This window comes from Cheilinus undulatus, linkage group 6 (assembly GCF_018320785.1).
Source record: "Cheilinus undulatus linkage group 6, ASM1832078v1, whole genome shotgun sequence".
Taxonomy (NCBI): Eukaryota; Metazoa; Chordata; class Actinopteri; order Labriformes; family Labridae; genus Cheilinus; species Cheilinus undulatus.
In genome coordinates, this window is record NC_054870.1 from 25,631,645 (window position 1) to 25,648,849 (window position 17,205).

Genomic DNA, 17,205 nt, shown 5'->3' on the forward strand with positions numbered 1-17,205 from the left:
ATGTAAGTTTTAGAATAGGATACATACTAAAAATAAAACCTAGCACCTTTGCTTCTTGGTAAAGACACTGTATAATTCCTGGGGTGTTGATGTTTGTGTGGTCTGCTGGCTGGGAATTTACAACGTGGTTTTCTTGTCCTTTATTGCCAACTCATACTAGATTTTGAGGTGATGGACACAGCCTTGAAGATTTTTGGTGCTAACTCACAGTTCTGCCACGATGCCAAAGCAGTACTTGTCAATCGTGACTCTTGGTATAACGTCATCCTTTAAAAACTTGAAAAAGTTCCACAAGTCGGAATGTGCCTCTTTTTTCAGTACCAGTATAACATTATCGCTCTCACCATCACCACTGTAATTGTTTTTAGTTTCACCCCCCTCTTCCTTTAAAAAATCCAAGCATCAACTCTACATTAACCGTCAGCCTCCTCCCTGCTTGTCTACTTGTGCCACTGCCGACCCTGTGTGTGGTTACTATAGTAACGGTGACTGACAGCAAAACACCAAAAACAAGGACGAGAAATGAGAGAGGTGAGGAGAGTGTGGGAAACATAAGATGTTCTCTGGCCTGATTGATGAATTAAATGTCTGTTTTGCTTTATGCTGTGTGAGTGTGACTGATAGAGCAAAGTCAGCTTATTCTGAAAGCATACGAAAATACAAACAAGGGAATCACCTAAATGCAATCTCATTAGGAAATGAGATGCACAATGTATGTTTTTTCATTAATCATGCAGCTGGAGACTAAACAGCAAAGTTTTGAAAATTAGTTTGTAGATCTGAATAAAGGTTGGCTTAAGAAAAATAGAAACAGCACAAAAGAAAGGAAAGGGGAGAAGAATGCAGGAGCTACTAAGGAAAAGAAAGAAAGATAACGCACCCGGTTCCAGTTTGATGACTTTGATAGCAGCCAGCTCCCCTGTGTTTACATTACGGGCCTACAGAAGGACAAATAAGAAAAGTTAGTCATTAGAGCCTATCAGACATACATGCACAACTATGTAATGCAGACAGAGATAGATTTTGGTCTTGCTTTACTCAAGTGGAGGGAAGAAAGAGTGAGAACTTTTACTGTTTTGATCCTAAAACAAAGCACAGTGTTGCAAAATATCAATTTCACATCAGATAAGCCTCCACCAGCTGAGAGAAAGCTGATAATCCACTGTCATAAAAAGAACACCAAGGCATGGGGCTTTAAGAAAACTTCATGTCACCATTACACTAGCAAAATACCTGAAAATGTTCATAGTTTGCCAATATTTCCAGTGACACAGTGAACTAACTTCTTAAGAGATTTTTTTTATTGCAAAAGTGGGGGACAAAAAATAAGGGCAAGTCTTCAATTATTGATCAGCCTTTTTAAGAGGAGAACAGTAAACAAATCTTAAAACAACATATAACCTCACAAACCCTTCTGAATCAATCAACATTTCACTTTACATTTGTAGGCTACACATCATATTTATCTGAGTAATAATCAGTAATAAAATGTCAGTTAATATAATATCAGTTATAAAAGAACAAACATCTAACTTATTTCTTAGTGTAATGTGCAGAATATTCAATTATGTTAAACCTTTGTCACACCTCATTGCAAAATAAGAACAACAGTACTAAATACATGCTACAATGACAGGACACATCATCCAGAAAGCCACTTTGGAAGACAGTAAGAGCATCCTCTGTACCATATTAAATCCTCAGACCAATAATACCTCCCGCCAATAAAGATCCTTGCTGATCACACATGTATGATGCAGACACGCACAAGAGACACAGCTGCACGTAAGGAAAAGGAGAATCCACATTGAAGTGGTCACTACTTTATGAGAAACAATCCTAAATCCTTTCTTTCATCGCTGGCAACATTTCTGCCCTTTAAATGCAGCATTTCTAAATCAGAAAAACACTTCTGTCATTCAGCATTGAGTTATCTTCACTATTGAAGTATCACAAGGGTTACAATTTTGGCACAATTTTTGTACTGGTCTGCAAATCTATTTTGTTCCAGTAGTTATTAGAGCTCCTTTGAAGAACTCGTGCTTGTGCTGATTTGATCTTTATGAGCCCTGGAGACAAAGAGGTACATTATTTCATTGCTGATTTCCTCCTGTATGTATCTGATGTGCCAATATTCACCAATTCGTTTTGACAGTGATATACAAATGTGGTTTAGACCTAAAAGTTGGGTCGTAGGAACAGAATAAAATTTATGAAAAGAGGAGGAAGAAAGAAAAAGATTTCAGCTGACATAGGTCAGTTTGTCCTGTCTTATGCTCCATGAACTTTTTGTACATTTAAGCCGATATTTACAGCTAATATAGTCCAATATATTGGTGATAAACACTGGCAGAAATTTTCATATCTGCATATCACATAATTAACTCTCTAAGCTATAGCTGCCCATGCCTGTGTCATGCTAATATTATCCTGCATCCCTCACAAAAATAAATCATCATAATTTTGTCTGCTTTTGCAACAAGCATAAGCACAAAAGTTTTAAGGTTATGTTCGTCATGTGGCCAGAAAGACTGCCAGTTGATTCATCATGTTGCTTGCAGTATTGCAAAGTCATGCTGGAAAATTTCCTGCTAAGCAAATTCAAAGCACTTTAAATACAAACTCCAAATATGACAGGAATAGTCAGGAATGTAAGGGTTCAGCAGGAAATTGAGACAATTTCTCCTCTATTCCTGAAAAGCTGGCATTTGTTGAAAAACGGGGGGATTTGCAGGATGTGGAGGCAGATTTTTGCTATAAATAGCGAGCTGTGTTTACATTTAGCAGCAGTGCTGGTGAGGCAGAGGAGGAATTCTATATGAAATATACATGAATAAAAGATGGCTTCTCAGAGGAAACATTCATAGCTTGTTTCTCTCAGACCAAGAATGAGTATGAGAGAAGAATGTGTGAGGGAAAGTGACAGAGGATAAGACAGAGAGAAAGGATTTTTACTTTTACTGATGAGACTTTCAACCTTAGAGATCTTAACACCATGTTAACACCATGATGTTGTGTCATTATTTCTAGTTTCAATGGAGAAACTGAGACGCCCTTATCTGCCCACATCATGGCTCATGGGCATATTTATCCAATATCAGAGAGAAAAAACTCAAACTATTCTAGTCTGTTCCCTGTAAATGAAGGTTGGCTGATACTGAAGGGAAAAAAACGGTTTGAACTACAATCAAATTTGTCTTTCTTCTGCAGGAACTAATGAGTATGACGTGCCATAAAGGTGACTAAAATAATTACCATGCACAGTAAAGTCCTATAATTGCATTTTACCTATTACTGTGGCAATATGGGAGGTTTAACTAATCTTAATCTAAATTTTCTGAATTATAATATGCTGACTGACATGCAAAGACAGGTTCACAACATCCATTCTTTGGGGAAAATGGGGGAATGTACAAAAAAAGACAAGTGTACTGCAGAAAAAAAAAAGTGGAGAAGACAAAATAAAAAAATAGCACAAGGACAACCACGGGAAAAAAACGCTGCACATTATAACATGAATAAATGATAATAAAAGGACAAAAACAGAGTTTCCTGGTCTTCTGAAAGTAAGTCAAAGTGTTCCTCAGCTCTAAAGAGAGATCAAGTAAAGAAGAACAGTGGCAAAGGAAGAGCGACAGACACAACAACACAAAGCCGTGAAGGGAGGGAGGAGATACAAAGAGACACAGAGAACAGAAGAAGAAGTGATACAGTATGTCTTCAGTCAGCAGACAGAGCAGAGATGACTCATAGTGCTCTGTGCCGCTGTCAGTGGCAACAACACACGGGCTGACTCGACTTGACTGCCTGGCTGGCTGTTGTGACTGACTGAAGCATGCCGGCGTCTCATTAGGGAGGCCGAGGACTTCTTGTATTTGATCACCAGCTACCTCACAAGGTCCTTGAGATGTGTGCGTTCTGAAAACAGAGAGCCAAGATAAAACAAGCACTTTTCACAAGCCTTGGCTAATCAAAAACAACTTTGTTAAAATGATACATTTTCTTAAACTGCAGGTTTTCATCAACAATAGCCTTTCACTGGTAGTGCCCACAAACTCAGTCTCAGAGCATTTCTCACCAGAACTTCTTGTTGCTTTGTTATGAAAGTTGATTTCTGCCTCCCTCGGAAGTGACCATAAGGTTTGCTCTACAAAGTGTCTTGAGCCTTTTTTTAATGAAAAAAAAATTATTAATTTTTTTTTTAAATCATACATTAGCCTTAAATATCAGGGAAAATGTACAAATGTACCATCAGGTAAAGGTCTACAGGTCTACTACAGGACGGTATGCTTTCTCGCTCCTCTCTCAGCTCCCCTTGACTCAGCCTCTCTTTGCACTAGAGACATTCTGGATTCTTTACAATAAAAATGGTGTGCATTAGGGGTGTAAAGGTACATGTATTCGTACAGAACTGATTTGGTACGAGCCTCTTGGTACGGTACAGACGTGTACCGAACGAATACATGTGGAGCCAAGCTCATGCACAGAAGGAAAACCAGAGAACAACTCACTGTCACACTGTCCTGACAACCACACAACCACAGCAAACGCCAGCAACAGCCTGAATATTCCCACATGAAAGTGTCCTGTTTAGGAACACTTTGTTTCCCAGTAAAATACAACAGTGGACAAGGACAACAGTAGCACTGACATTATTCTGCAGCTGTGCCACTGACAGCACGTCATCCAGCGGACCAATCAAAGTGTTTGAAAAAGCTCCACTCAAACAAGAACGTCACTGTAAAGAGGAGGAACAACAAAGTCTCCCCAGCCGTTTATAAATTTCTTATTCTTTAAGATAGTTTTTATTATAACACTGGTGCTCTGGCTCTGTGAATCAAATTAATTTTACCTTCAACTGTCAGCCTCCAAAGAGGGAGACACGGACTCTGTAGCTGTGTCCTAGGTAAAGTTATCCTCAGATTTCACACAGTGATAACCTCTTTATTCACCAAGATGGGCTGTGAAAAGTTCTCCCAAACTCTGTAGTAGGTCCCATTGGTTAAAAAATCTAATCCAGTGCTGAAGTCCATGTTGAAATCGTCAGAATAGATGCTCATTAGCATATTTAACAAACTAATGCATGGTAATATGATGATGCGTTCATGTTGGCTGGGAAATTTTGGTGTTTAAAGAATGGGTATAAATATGTCAAAATATTAATGAAAATAATCTAGTGATTCAAAAATGTATTTATTTAGCAATATTTTTAATCATTGAAGAACTTCTGGAAGGAGGTTGCAGCATTATCAATAATATAAATGTAATTTATTCAGCCTACCAAACCGTGACTTCAAAACCGAGGTACTAACCAAAACTTTTCTGTATCGTTACACCCCTAGTGTGTATATGTAGGTATCAGCTAAAATAGGTTTGGAAATGAGTAAAAATCTAATATCATGCATCTCTAAATACAGGACAAAACAATGACCGTCTGTAACAGATTTCTATTAGTAACAGCTCAAGACCTAGAAAAAATACCTTTGAAAAGATACAGATAAATCTAAAAAAAAAAAACTAGAATATCATGAAAAGTTCAGTCGTGTCACTTATTTCAGAAAGTGAAACCCATATATTATATAGACTCATCACACATAGAGTGAAATATTTCAAGCCTTTATTTCTTAAAATGTTGATAGGTATTCTTGAATGTCCCATTAATAACCCCTGCATTAAGACCTCTAAATGCCAAAAGACATGAGTGCCATGGATTATTTTTAAGCAATCTAGAAGGTTCTACAACACGACTGAGATAACTGAACAAATGATCTAAAACGTGATTTTTAAAATTATGTTTTATAGATTTGAAAAAGTCTTCAAACCTTCACCTCATTGCTATGTTACATGATAAGAGTCTTATAATAAAAATAATGATGAAGATGACTAAAGTAAAAAATAAAAAAAATATCAATCAATAAATAAAACATATCAGTGCCAAAAAAAACAGCTTTGGTACTGCCAAAACATAAATGTTAATGCTTGACTTAAAAGAGTCAATATGAGAAAATCATCAGACCATCTTCTAGTAACTAACACATTTTTATACACTGTGTTATGGATACTTTTACTCAGTGGCAGAAAACCATTCAGCTTTAATTATCACCCTTACTTGAGGAGTTTTACTTAAAATGCCCATCAAATTATTCAAAAGCAGTTTTATCCTCTAAGCAGAGGCAAGAGTCCTGGATAAAGGGTTTGGTTTATGAAATGTTCACATCAGCACTAGGTTGATGTGAGCTTCTGTTACACAGTAATGGAGAAACTTAGCTCACAGCCATCAGTATCACCTCACTAAAGCCTCATGTGTTTAGTGTGTATGACTGTGATGCACTCAGTGCAGCTAAGCCCTGTAGAAGATCAGCACAGCATTTCACTTTCTCCTCTCTCTTGCCATGAAAATAAAGACCAACAACCAGAGCAGCAGCAGCTCCCTACACTCTTAAAATTGTCACACTGGAGTCAAGCTGCGTGAAAAAAGGTGAACCAGTCAATTCATTCAAAGTTATTTGCTCTGGTGCTCTCTTTAACTAAGTAAATGTCCTCACTACAGCTTGTACTGCTTACTTAATCCTGCGTGCCAGTAGTAATGTAAGGTCAAGTACGACCGGGCAACTTGTCAAATGACTGACTTATATAAAGGTCAGAGGTCATGGTAGGGAAGTTGATCTCACGGCAGAGAAGAGTCATCTCAGGTCACAGGCTCACAGCAGAGGATTAAACCACTTTACTTTCTCAGTCATCTAGTGGTAGTGATGGAAATTAGCAGCAAGACTTAAATTACATAACAGCTTTTAATGTTGTGATTTCATCTTAAACAGTCAGGACAGCTTTTTAAAATCGAGTCTGCCAACTCAGCAGCAGCATCTGTTTATGAAAACTGGATTCAGTCTTCATTATTGAGGTACTGGAGCTCATTTGCTGTAATGCAGCTTTAATGTGGCCGGTCTAACTGTGGTATGATGTGTTTTTATTCATGGCCAGATTCTGTGTGCACTTGGCACCAGTCTTCTGTTTTTATCCTATATTTTGATTCCTTATTCTGTAAATATTGTAAAACATTAAAATACGGTAAGTTAAGAGTTTTAGTATTGTAAAGTGTATTTTGTAAAATAAAGTACTTCATATTTGTACAAAAAAGCACAAGAATGAAATGGATTTCTTAAAATTTATTATGAGAAATAACATACCCATGATACGAGCTTTTTGTTGAGAGGAATGCCTTTACTTGTGATAAATAAAAAGAAAAAACTAAGGAAAAAGAACACTATAGCAATCTTTTATCCTCTTTGTCAGTTCTTTTGCTCTCTGAACAGTTCACTGAAGTTTTCTTATACCATTGTTTCTTGACATTTTAAAACCCTTACTGCGTTATAAGCACTTACTTAGAGCTGACTTTTGGAGTGACTGCCTAGAGAAGGGGACAAAAATACAAAAAAATCTCTCACATCAGAGCAGCCTGTCATAACCAGAGCCCCTTGGAGAGAGCCGTTGAGCAGCTCTGCTGCAGTAAGTGTCGGTGTTTCAACATGCCTAGGGCAACAACAACACCAGGAGTTGCTGGTTGTCCAGTTTCCTTGACAAGATTTTTCCAAGAGATATATGGTGATTTGGATAATAAAAAATCAACTTCTCCAACCTTAAAATAACTCTTTCATACGCCAAGCAGAAAAGGAATTTTTCCTTGTTTTGAGCTCATTTGGTGACATTACATAACAGTACATAATGAGGTTTTCGATTTTAAAACTACTGTCATGTGAAACCTCTAAACTCCTGACTGTCACATGAAAGATTCATATATTTAAAAAAATAAAATAAAATCATTAATATAGAAATAAGGACAAACAGTTGTTTAGTTTTTTTCTAAAACACTTTCTTCAAAGCAAAGGAAAAGATATGTTTTTCAAGTAGCCAAGGTGTTAATAATAAGGAAGACAGTCTGACTGACTGCTACTTACTGAATGAGTCATCTTCTATTTTGATTTCTATTCTATTTTAGACATTTTTATATTTTTGTGTTTCTTTCCTTCTCTGTTAGAGTAAATTTATCATCTTTGGGTTCGGGTTAAAATAATGCATTGTAGAAAAACATCTAAGTCTACTGAAACCACTGATTAACATGACACAATCATCAGCTACTTAATCAATCAAAGGCATAATCAGCGGTTTCATCAACTGTTAAAGAGGCATTTGCAGGGCACCAGTCTGGCTTGATTGGTGGAGCAGGCACCCACATGCTGAGGCTGTGTTCCTCAATGGACTCGGATCCATTCCTGCTCCCAGCACATGTTTGGTGCATGTTTCCTGTCTCTCTAAAGGCAAAAATCTCAAAAAGATACTCTTTAAAAAAAAAAAGTATTTGCAGCAATGCTTGGTACCACTGTTTCTGGAAATTTATGGCTGAGTTTTAAATAAAGCAAGACTTGATTAGTAATCCTTTTAGTTCAAATTGTAACAGAACAACATTAGAGAATTGTTCCTCTAAGGGCTCGCTTTAACAGCTCCACAGCTCAGCCACTGATTAACACGTAGCCCCAGGGGGGAACAGGTGAGGTGAGAAGCTGCATGAAATGAAGTGTTTTAGTGAACACACTTGTTTTCCAACTAAAATCTCCACTCACTGAAGCAAAACAGACATAAATGCGCAGACACACTCACAAACACACGCATACATGATGCACACACACAAATCATCCCAAAGCTCTCAGCGCCACTTCAATTTAGCTGAGTAACTTTTTTATTTTAACTCCTTCCTCTGTACATGGCAAATTCATGCACCCAGAGGAGTCATTTAATCCAGCATAAAGAATTAAAAGGCCCTCTGTTCTGAGAGCAAATTATGGGCTCTGTCAGTAATACTAAAATGCTTGCAAGTTTTGTGAATATGAAGATTCAGACCAGCTGATTCTCTGTATTGTAGCTAGTTATTCATCTTCTTCTTTTTAATTTAGGTAGCCTGTGAAAAGATTGCTCCATGGTTGTTAAATCTATTTGTAAAACTTCAGGCTGCAGCCTATTTTAAAACGAGATCAATGTAATGTTGTTTGGTTTTAACACCTGTTAAACCTTTAGTTTATTTAAATGTGACAAACTATCACAGTGCAGCTCTCAGCTTTTACATTGTGTTGTGTAAAGCGTTAGATACATTCACTTTCTTAAATGTTCATGGAAATACCTTAGGTATTTAACAAAATAGAAATCACATAGGCCTAAATGTACGGTTTTCTTTTGAGGTAAGAGGAAGGAGCATCGAGTATCGAGTTGCTTGTGGTATCTTTTGTAAAAGCTCAGCTTTATTTTGTTTCTTTATGAATGTACTCAGCTGTTGGAACAGCAGACTCCTGCTGCCTGTGACATCACATGCAAAGGCTCTACAGTCCATAGACATTACATACGTAGACGCCTCATTGACTGTGTCCACCATATTGCCAGAGGATAGACCGTTCCATAAACAAATGCAAGTAAATAAGGGATGAAGGGTTTTGTTATTGTTTGAAGTGTTATTCCACGCAATCTTGTCAGCCCCAGCACAGGAGTAGTTAATGCATCTTAACCAGGAATACCTCTGGCAAGATGGCGGCGGAGTTGACGTACGGCCCACTGGCCAATGAGGCGTCTACGTATATAATGTCTATGTCTACAGTCCACCAAGTGAGGGTTAGGGTTGGAAACGCAAACTGTTTTGGGGTTTACAGTACTACAAATTGTTTGGCTTTACTTCCAGGAGGAAACTGTGTTATCCACCTTTATATACAACAGTCTGTGAATGAAAGTTACTGATTCAATCTCTGTCACAACAGGCATCTACATTCAGTGTTGGCCTGCAAAGCCACATAACAGCGCATACTTCACACACCCCTTCCACAGTGACCCACCCAAACACTTGGTATGTATGAATACATACACTACTATGAGTATGTAATTACACTTTCAGAGGAGTCAGAGAGTCTTTATTTCACACAGAAGCCTTCCTGCCACTCTCAATGGCTCGCATCAATGTTTCTTAAAAAGCAACCGGCAGGTATCAAACTGTTACACTGCCCTGGTCAGCTTTGAGTGAACCATCACTCCAGTGTTAATTTTGGCAGCTATTTTTAATTTTAGTCTTAGCTTTAGTCTTTAAATGGAATGTATTTTAGTTTTAGTCACATTTTAGTCATCTCTACCCTTTTTAATTTTAGTATAGTTTTAGTCGACGAAAACTCAAAAACATTTCAGGCTAGTTTTAGTCCATAAAAAGTCCTCACATTTAAGTCTTTATTTTAAGACCAAGCATCTATTTTCTTGCTTAAATCTGTGACAAAGTCATGGTAGTGTGTTCTGTTCACCCAGCCAAACCTGGGGTCCCTGCTTTCTACAGCTGAGAGGCAAAATAGATACAGCTGCTTTGTTTTTTGATGGATTTACCCACAGTGGAGATACACCGACTTTAAATGGCTGACGAAAACTAAATTACATTTTAGTCTAGTTTTAGTCATCTTGACGAAAACTTAAGCTAGTTTTTGTCAGTTTTAGTCATCACAGATCTATTTTTGTTAGTTTTAGTCTAGTTTTGTCATGGGAAAAAAAGGCTGTCGACGAATAGTTTTAGTCATAGTTTTAGTCGATGAAATTAACACTGCATCACATGAGCACACAGTCTCAAAATAAGATTGGGCAATTGTACTTACATGGTGCCAAGATCTACTGACCTGGTTCAGCAGCAGAGTTGTAACAGGGAACAAGCATAAACGCAAAGGTGCTGAAAAATGCCTCAATGACCTAAAGCTGGATGCTTAGTAATACAGCAGCTTAAAGTTAAGTAACACTGTAGTCCTGCTGAGGGCTGCATTGGTCATCAGAACACTGGAGAGGAAGGTAAATAGGATATCAGCCAACACAGTTTCACCCTACCCAAAAAGATGCACATCTATTCATGCATTTATATCCTTAAAACAACTGACAGGGGTACACGTAATAAGGAATAATGTTGCATCACACATCACCACACACAGACTTGCCTTTAAACCTCCTCTTGTTCCCAAAAATATAAATGTATATTTCAAGTGGAACTTTTGACATCTTTACCAATATCAACACTGTCTGCCTGAATGTATAACATTACACTTTCTGTTGTTGATTGTTATATATTTTTAGCTAGTATAATTTCATATCAGATAGGAGCTTTTTCTGCTTTGCTTTATCATACTCCAGGATTTATTGCAGCCAAAATATTACTCTGTATGCTAATATATAGAGAAACACGGACATCTTTTGTATGTGACTTAAGCACATGTTTTGCACTGTTATTGATTTAAAAATACAGTAAACCCTTGATATGTAAACCATTCACATACAGGGAATGACAGGAACAACAAATTAAACAATTATAAGTACAGCAGACTAATATATTGGACATTGACTAATAATACAGGTCACACTCATCAGAAAGAGAACCGCCCACAAACTAAACCCTTCCAATATGTGGTTTATAGCTATCTATTCAATGTGTGGCAACTAAGATATAGCTCTACAGTAGGGCTGGGCGATACCTCGAGATTTTAATCTATATCGATATATTTCTATACGAGATATGACACAGGACAATATCGTTATATCAATATAATTATTTTACGTTAAAACACTTAAACGTGAGTTGTCATTTCGCCTACTTCTCTTGACTCTGTGTTGCTCTTTGCCCCCCCCCCAAACTTCACTAAAGTCAAAAGCCCACCGCTCCCTCCCCCTCCGAGACCTCACGAAACTCAAGGACCCACCCCCTCCCCCTCTCACCACAACAACACAGACAACATGGAGACCGCTAACAAAATGAGTGTAGTCGAAGAGTTAGTCGGTAAGAAGAAAAATAGTGGCTCTATCATTTGGAAATGGTTTTGTTTTAAGACATCAGATGATAAGCAAATTAATGGTTTTTTGTAGAGAGTGTGGAAAACAAGTTGCAACTAAAGACTCAAGCATGAAGAATCCCTATCATCATTTGCAGCAGCGGCACAGGGTGCAGTATGAAGAGTGCGGACCAACTTGTGAACCAAAGACAGGAAGAGGCATAAAGCATATTGATATAGGATTTATATGTGATTTAATACACTCAAACACATGTCGGTACCTTGCTTAGCGCCTGTGTACCCATAGCAACACGTCGTAGTCTGTGCTCATTTATTCGTATCATGAAAAGAACGACATGCTAGACAGCTCACTGCCTCGCTAGCTGCTCAAAATGCCCCAGTGCAAAAGCAAAAACTCCAAGACAGCATAAATTAGGTGTTTTTTCATCGTTTATGTGGAAAAAAAGACCGGCAGAAGGAACTGAATTTCTGGTTTTCTTCTAGGCCGTCGTTTCTTCCTGAACACCGTTTGTTTGTGACAACAGCACCCCTAACGGGCAGAGTTTGTGGGTGTTAAGACAGTTTGGTCCGTTTGAGCCAAGAGTAATGTGAATGCGAACCAAACCTGCCATAGAGCATCCTTGAAGCCTAATTCTGTTGACAGGCTGGTGTTCCTAGCACAGAATCTGTGAGGTGTTGAGCAGCGGGGCCTGGCCTGCCTAAGTTTTTGTTCTCACGTTTCCTTTTTTGTGAGCTTAACACAAGAAGGCATATTTGTTACATTGCCCATGTCAGTTTACTTTGTTTATTGAAACAAAACATTTGAATGTCCAGGACTCAGGGGCTGTTCACAAGAGAAAGCACTTTTAATAGAAAGAACTACCAATCTCAGAGAAAAGCAACTTTGTCAGACGAAGTAAATGTTATTTGTGTTTTGAATTATCTCTTTTTACATTTTGCTTATTTGCACAGCTATATGTATTTTGTTTTGCAGAGAAGAAATTCACTTCATATAACTACTTATTACTTTACTTTATTTATTACTTTAATAATTTACTTTATTTCTTGATTTAATTTATTTAATTCTTTATTAATTTATATACAAGTAGTTTCTTTTCATGTAATTAATGTCCATGTCAACCTATGCAACTGGTTCAATAAAAGACAGTATTCAGTTCATGTGGATTTGACTCAAAACTGAATCTGTTTTTATTCCTTCTTCACGGACGAGATATATATCGAATATCGAGATATAGCTGAAATATATCGAGATATACATTTTGGTCCTAATCGCCCAGCCCTACTCTACGGCCAGTCTTCATAGTTACTCTGAGCTTAATATACTGTAAATGTGCCCAGTTGAAGAAAGGAATCATCCCTGTGACAGGCAGTAGCAGCTCCACAGAAGCTGGAAAGTAAACTTGCTGAGTTGAGAGTTTCCCGCTGAGAAACAGCTAAATGGTGCTGCATGTGCAGGGGGGGGGGAGGAGATATGCCCTGCCTCACCTGTCACACCATGACTTCTTTTGTGTTGAACCATCCCGCAAAGAAGTGTGATACCATTCTGTGTCTGCACTCTGGACATGCTAAATATAGCATGTCTTTGCAGACCTTTTGTTATCATCCAGTTCTGAACAAAGGGGAAAATAATGACAGTTGTAGTTGACTTAAACTGTGGCAACAAGCTGTTCTTTAAAAATGTATTTATCAAACTGCAATGCAAAAATATCAATATGTGCTTCATAACTATCAGTCTACTCTGTGAAAATTACATTGAGGCGATGGACTTGAACAGCTGAGCAGTGCACTGCAAGCAGAAGAACAAGCATGTGATGGCCAAAATACTGCTAAAACAAGTGACAGACAGAAAAAACACTGGGAATTATTTCAATATGATGTACACTGACCACAATGTTATATATTCTATGCTTTTAATCTTTGAAATTTGCTAAATAACATGAAGCAAATGTACCCATCTGCATTACTGTTCAGCCTAGCCTCTGTGCTAACAGTCCATCTAGTCTTAAAGAGAGAAGCTGACCAGTCTCTCAAATTAAAGTGGTTGAGCTGACCAGAATCTCATATGACTGTTATAGGCTACTTGTGATTGACGTGTACCTCGCAACAAATTCCTGAAAAATACAGCCAGATTCTAACATTATTATGTCATTTCCCACTGAAACAGTATGGTACTTTAGAACACAGTGCATTCTGGGAAGTAATTTTGAAACTCATGCCATCTTCCGTGAAGTAAAGCATTTTACTGTGAATAGCACTGACTCACGGTATTCAACACAGGAAGACACAAAAAGTACAGGAGAGTACTGTATTTGTTAAGGAAACACCTTAGACCTGAGCCGGCTCTGGAGTTTCATTTCAACATCATCCACATCACTCCTCAATCCTGCTCAATCTGTGGAAAATAACTAAGTAATGCTTTACAGTAACTCCGTTACTTTTTATTGTGACTAGTAGCGTCACGCTAGAGAATTTAAATCACACGTTACTCGTTACTTTTACAGCCGCCAACTCATTGATGAAGGTCAGTAAACATCCGGTTCGGCGGATGATGTGACAGGACCGTAAGTACATCAGCATCCTGTGAGAAAATCGAGCCTCTGCAGACACACACAAACAAAAACAGGCACTGAAGCATGCACACACATCATGGCTGAGCACTCGGGTGTGAGTTCTCTGTCTTGAAAACACCAACATTACTTTTCCCTCCTCAGGATACAGGGCGAACAAGAACAGGGAAATAAACTTTCCCACTGCCAAGAACAGTTATTCCAACCTTACGAAGTACTGAGTTAAACACACGCTACTGCTAAGCTAGCTTCCAGAGAGCCAGATGCTACAAACACCTCTAACCCAGGTACAGCTCACATTAGCCTGGCAGACCAAGGTGGAGCCACTCCATGTAAACAACCAAGGCTGGATTTTAAACCACCGCCACCGTGTCTCACCAAGGCAGCACTATCAGACTAATAGCAAGGTATGTTGTTAAAGACATGCTGATATAAGCTGTAGAGTCCGCTGCCTTCAGAGAAAGAATGAGATTAAAAAAAAAAACATAAGACGAGAGAGGACCGTGATGCAGAAAGAAATTTAGAGAGCAGCTGGGATTTAATACGTACACTGTCAATACAGAACATCTATTTTAGACTTCTTAAACTTTAACAGTGTCAAAAGTTGAAAACATTTCTATTGTTTCACCACTTTCCAACATAATGATAATGGCTACAATGTTATAAGAAAATAGTCATTAACCCTCACCCTGCCACAACACAAATGAATGTGATGTGTAGGCTACAATGAGGATTGAAGTAAAAAAGTAATGCCTGAGTTACTTTTCAAAGTAACTAGTTACATTTACAATGCAGTAACTCAGTTACTAACTCAGTTACTTTTTGCAAGCAGTAACTACTAACTGTAACTAGTTACTATTTTTCAGTGACTTGTCCAACACTGGTCATGACGAAGGTATAAGAAAGATTTACAGCCTCCGCATGCTGATCTGGAATTGAGATTGACTTACAGGAGTACAGTTTTTTAAATAAAGTAGTTAAAGAGTATTTCTAAGTACTTTAAATAAGTAAATAGCTGTTGTGATGTGTTTTCTTTTCACAGTTGCACTTCTCTCATTGTATAATACTTCTCACTGTGTATAATGTTCATTTGAAAGTCTGTCACTGCAGGATTTATATTAATGGACCTATGGTTGTCATGTTTTAGTTAAGCTAGCTCTGCTGTATTAGTGCAGTAGAAGTTTTCCTGACTGTGTTTATGCTATGTTGTCATATTCAAATCAAACTAAAATAGCCATGCTTTTGTTTTGGCAGTTTTAACCCTTTTTGGAATTGCAGTAACAATATTGAAGACTCTCACTCTGACTCCTTATCAGCGGTCAAGTTTCAAGGTAGGTTCAATAACTAAACATACTGTATGGAGTTAATCACAAGCTTTTAAGGTTTCTCTGTGTCACAGGAGAGCATGAATGATAGGACTTTTACATGAGACAATAATCTTTCCGATATTTCTCTAATTTTCTGGTTCAGGTGGAACAGTGTCTGTGACTGGTTAAAGCTCATGTTCTGCCCCGTGGGTCAAGTGAAGAAGTACAGCCAGTTTGAGGGTTTCTTGCTCTGTCACTGTGTCTTCTACCTCATGGAGGATACCTGAACATTTACTTTAAAGGTAAGCATTGTGATCTCTAATTAATCCTTATTTCTCTTACTCTCAAAACCATTGCTCTCAGTACCTCTACCACCCTCTCATTCACTGGGGATATTTAAGGGACTGAGTTCATGATCATTTCACATAAATGCAAACGTTACTTCCATTTGACGTCTAATTTCTGACTATTATGTTTTGGTGGGCACTCCGTTAAAACCAACTGAGAAGAAGGACATGGCCAGTGAGGGACAACAGCCTCCAAGAGATGAGGGAGAGAGCCCTAGGTCTGTCCCAGTCAGTCTGGATGTCCTCTCTTCAAAAGAGCCTCAAAGACTATTTCATATCGGTCAGAGAGAACTCATAAACATAGACTTCAACACAGCCAATGTAATGTGAAGTTTAAAAAAAAACAAACAAAAAAAATTTTTAAATACGAAAACAACTTTTCCATCAGGAAAAGCTTTCAGTGCTGTGCTTTACTCTTTTGTTAAGACAGAAATGTTGTTCAGTTCTGATAAAACTTCTTATACTATTTCTACATCTCTGCTTAACACTACACTAGAAGCAGCCATTATTACCAGCTTCTAGTACAACTAAACTCCGACTGTAGCTACCACCTCATTTTCCTCTGATGAAGCTAATTGGTCAGGTCAGTTTTCAGCATTTCAGAACGTTTTCAAAATGTGCAAAACCAATTGAAAGCGTTTCTCTGCAAGAATACTTTACATTATAAACAGACATGGAATATAACCAGTCCATCTCCTTTGCAAGGTTAATTGGATGTAAAAGCTATTAAATATCTAGATATTTGCTGCTACAATACAGAGCAATGCTACAGGCTAAAATGTTCAACAGGTCACACACTAGTGACTCTAATTCAACTATTATCAAGGAAATTCCTAATCAGTTTGCTGACATTTGCATGACATTTGATAGCTAATGCTGGCAACATAAAAAAGACACACACAACATGGGAGCCAACTCTCTGTCGACAGAGCTGTGCTACAAAGATTGGGGCAAAATGTGGTAACAGTGTCAATTATAATGTATTCATCAGTTTCAAGCTGTTTAACCAAGTTAGGTAAGTGAAATCTGATGCAACCTTACACATTAATGGTTCAGTGTAATCTTCACAGTGAGATGGGATCTGTATCAGCAGATACCCAAAGCCTGGGTATTGGAGCAAAACAAAAATAAATCACTAATA

General features: G+C 37.9%; 1 protein-coding gene across 6 annotated transcripts in view; it reads right to left on the reverse strand.

Annotated features, from left to right (window-relative positions):
- The window catches only part of LOC121510605 (mitogen-activated protein kinase kinase kinase kinase 3-like), a 61,226-nt gene that overhangs the window by 39,230 nt on the left and 4,791 nt on the right, over positions 1 to 17,205 (reverse strand). For all 6 annotated transcript variants that reach the window (XM_041788721.1, XM_041788724.1, XM_041788719.1 and 3 more), the window contains exon 2: positions 881 to 938. In XM_041788721.1, coding sequence (XP_041644655.1) covers positions 881 to 938 — 58 coding nt within the window. The remainder of the gene's footprint in view (positions 1 to 880; positions 939 to 17,205) is intronic.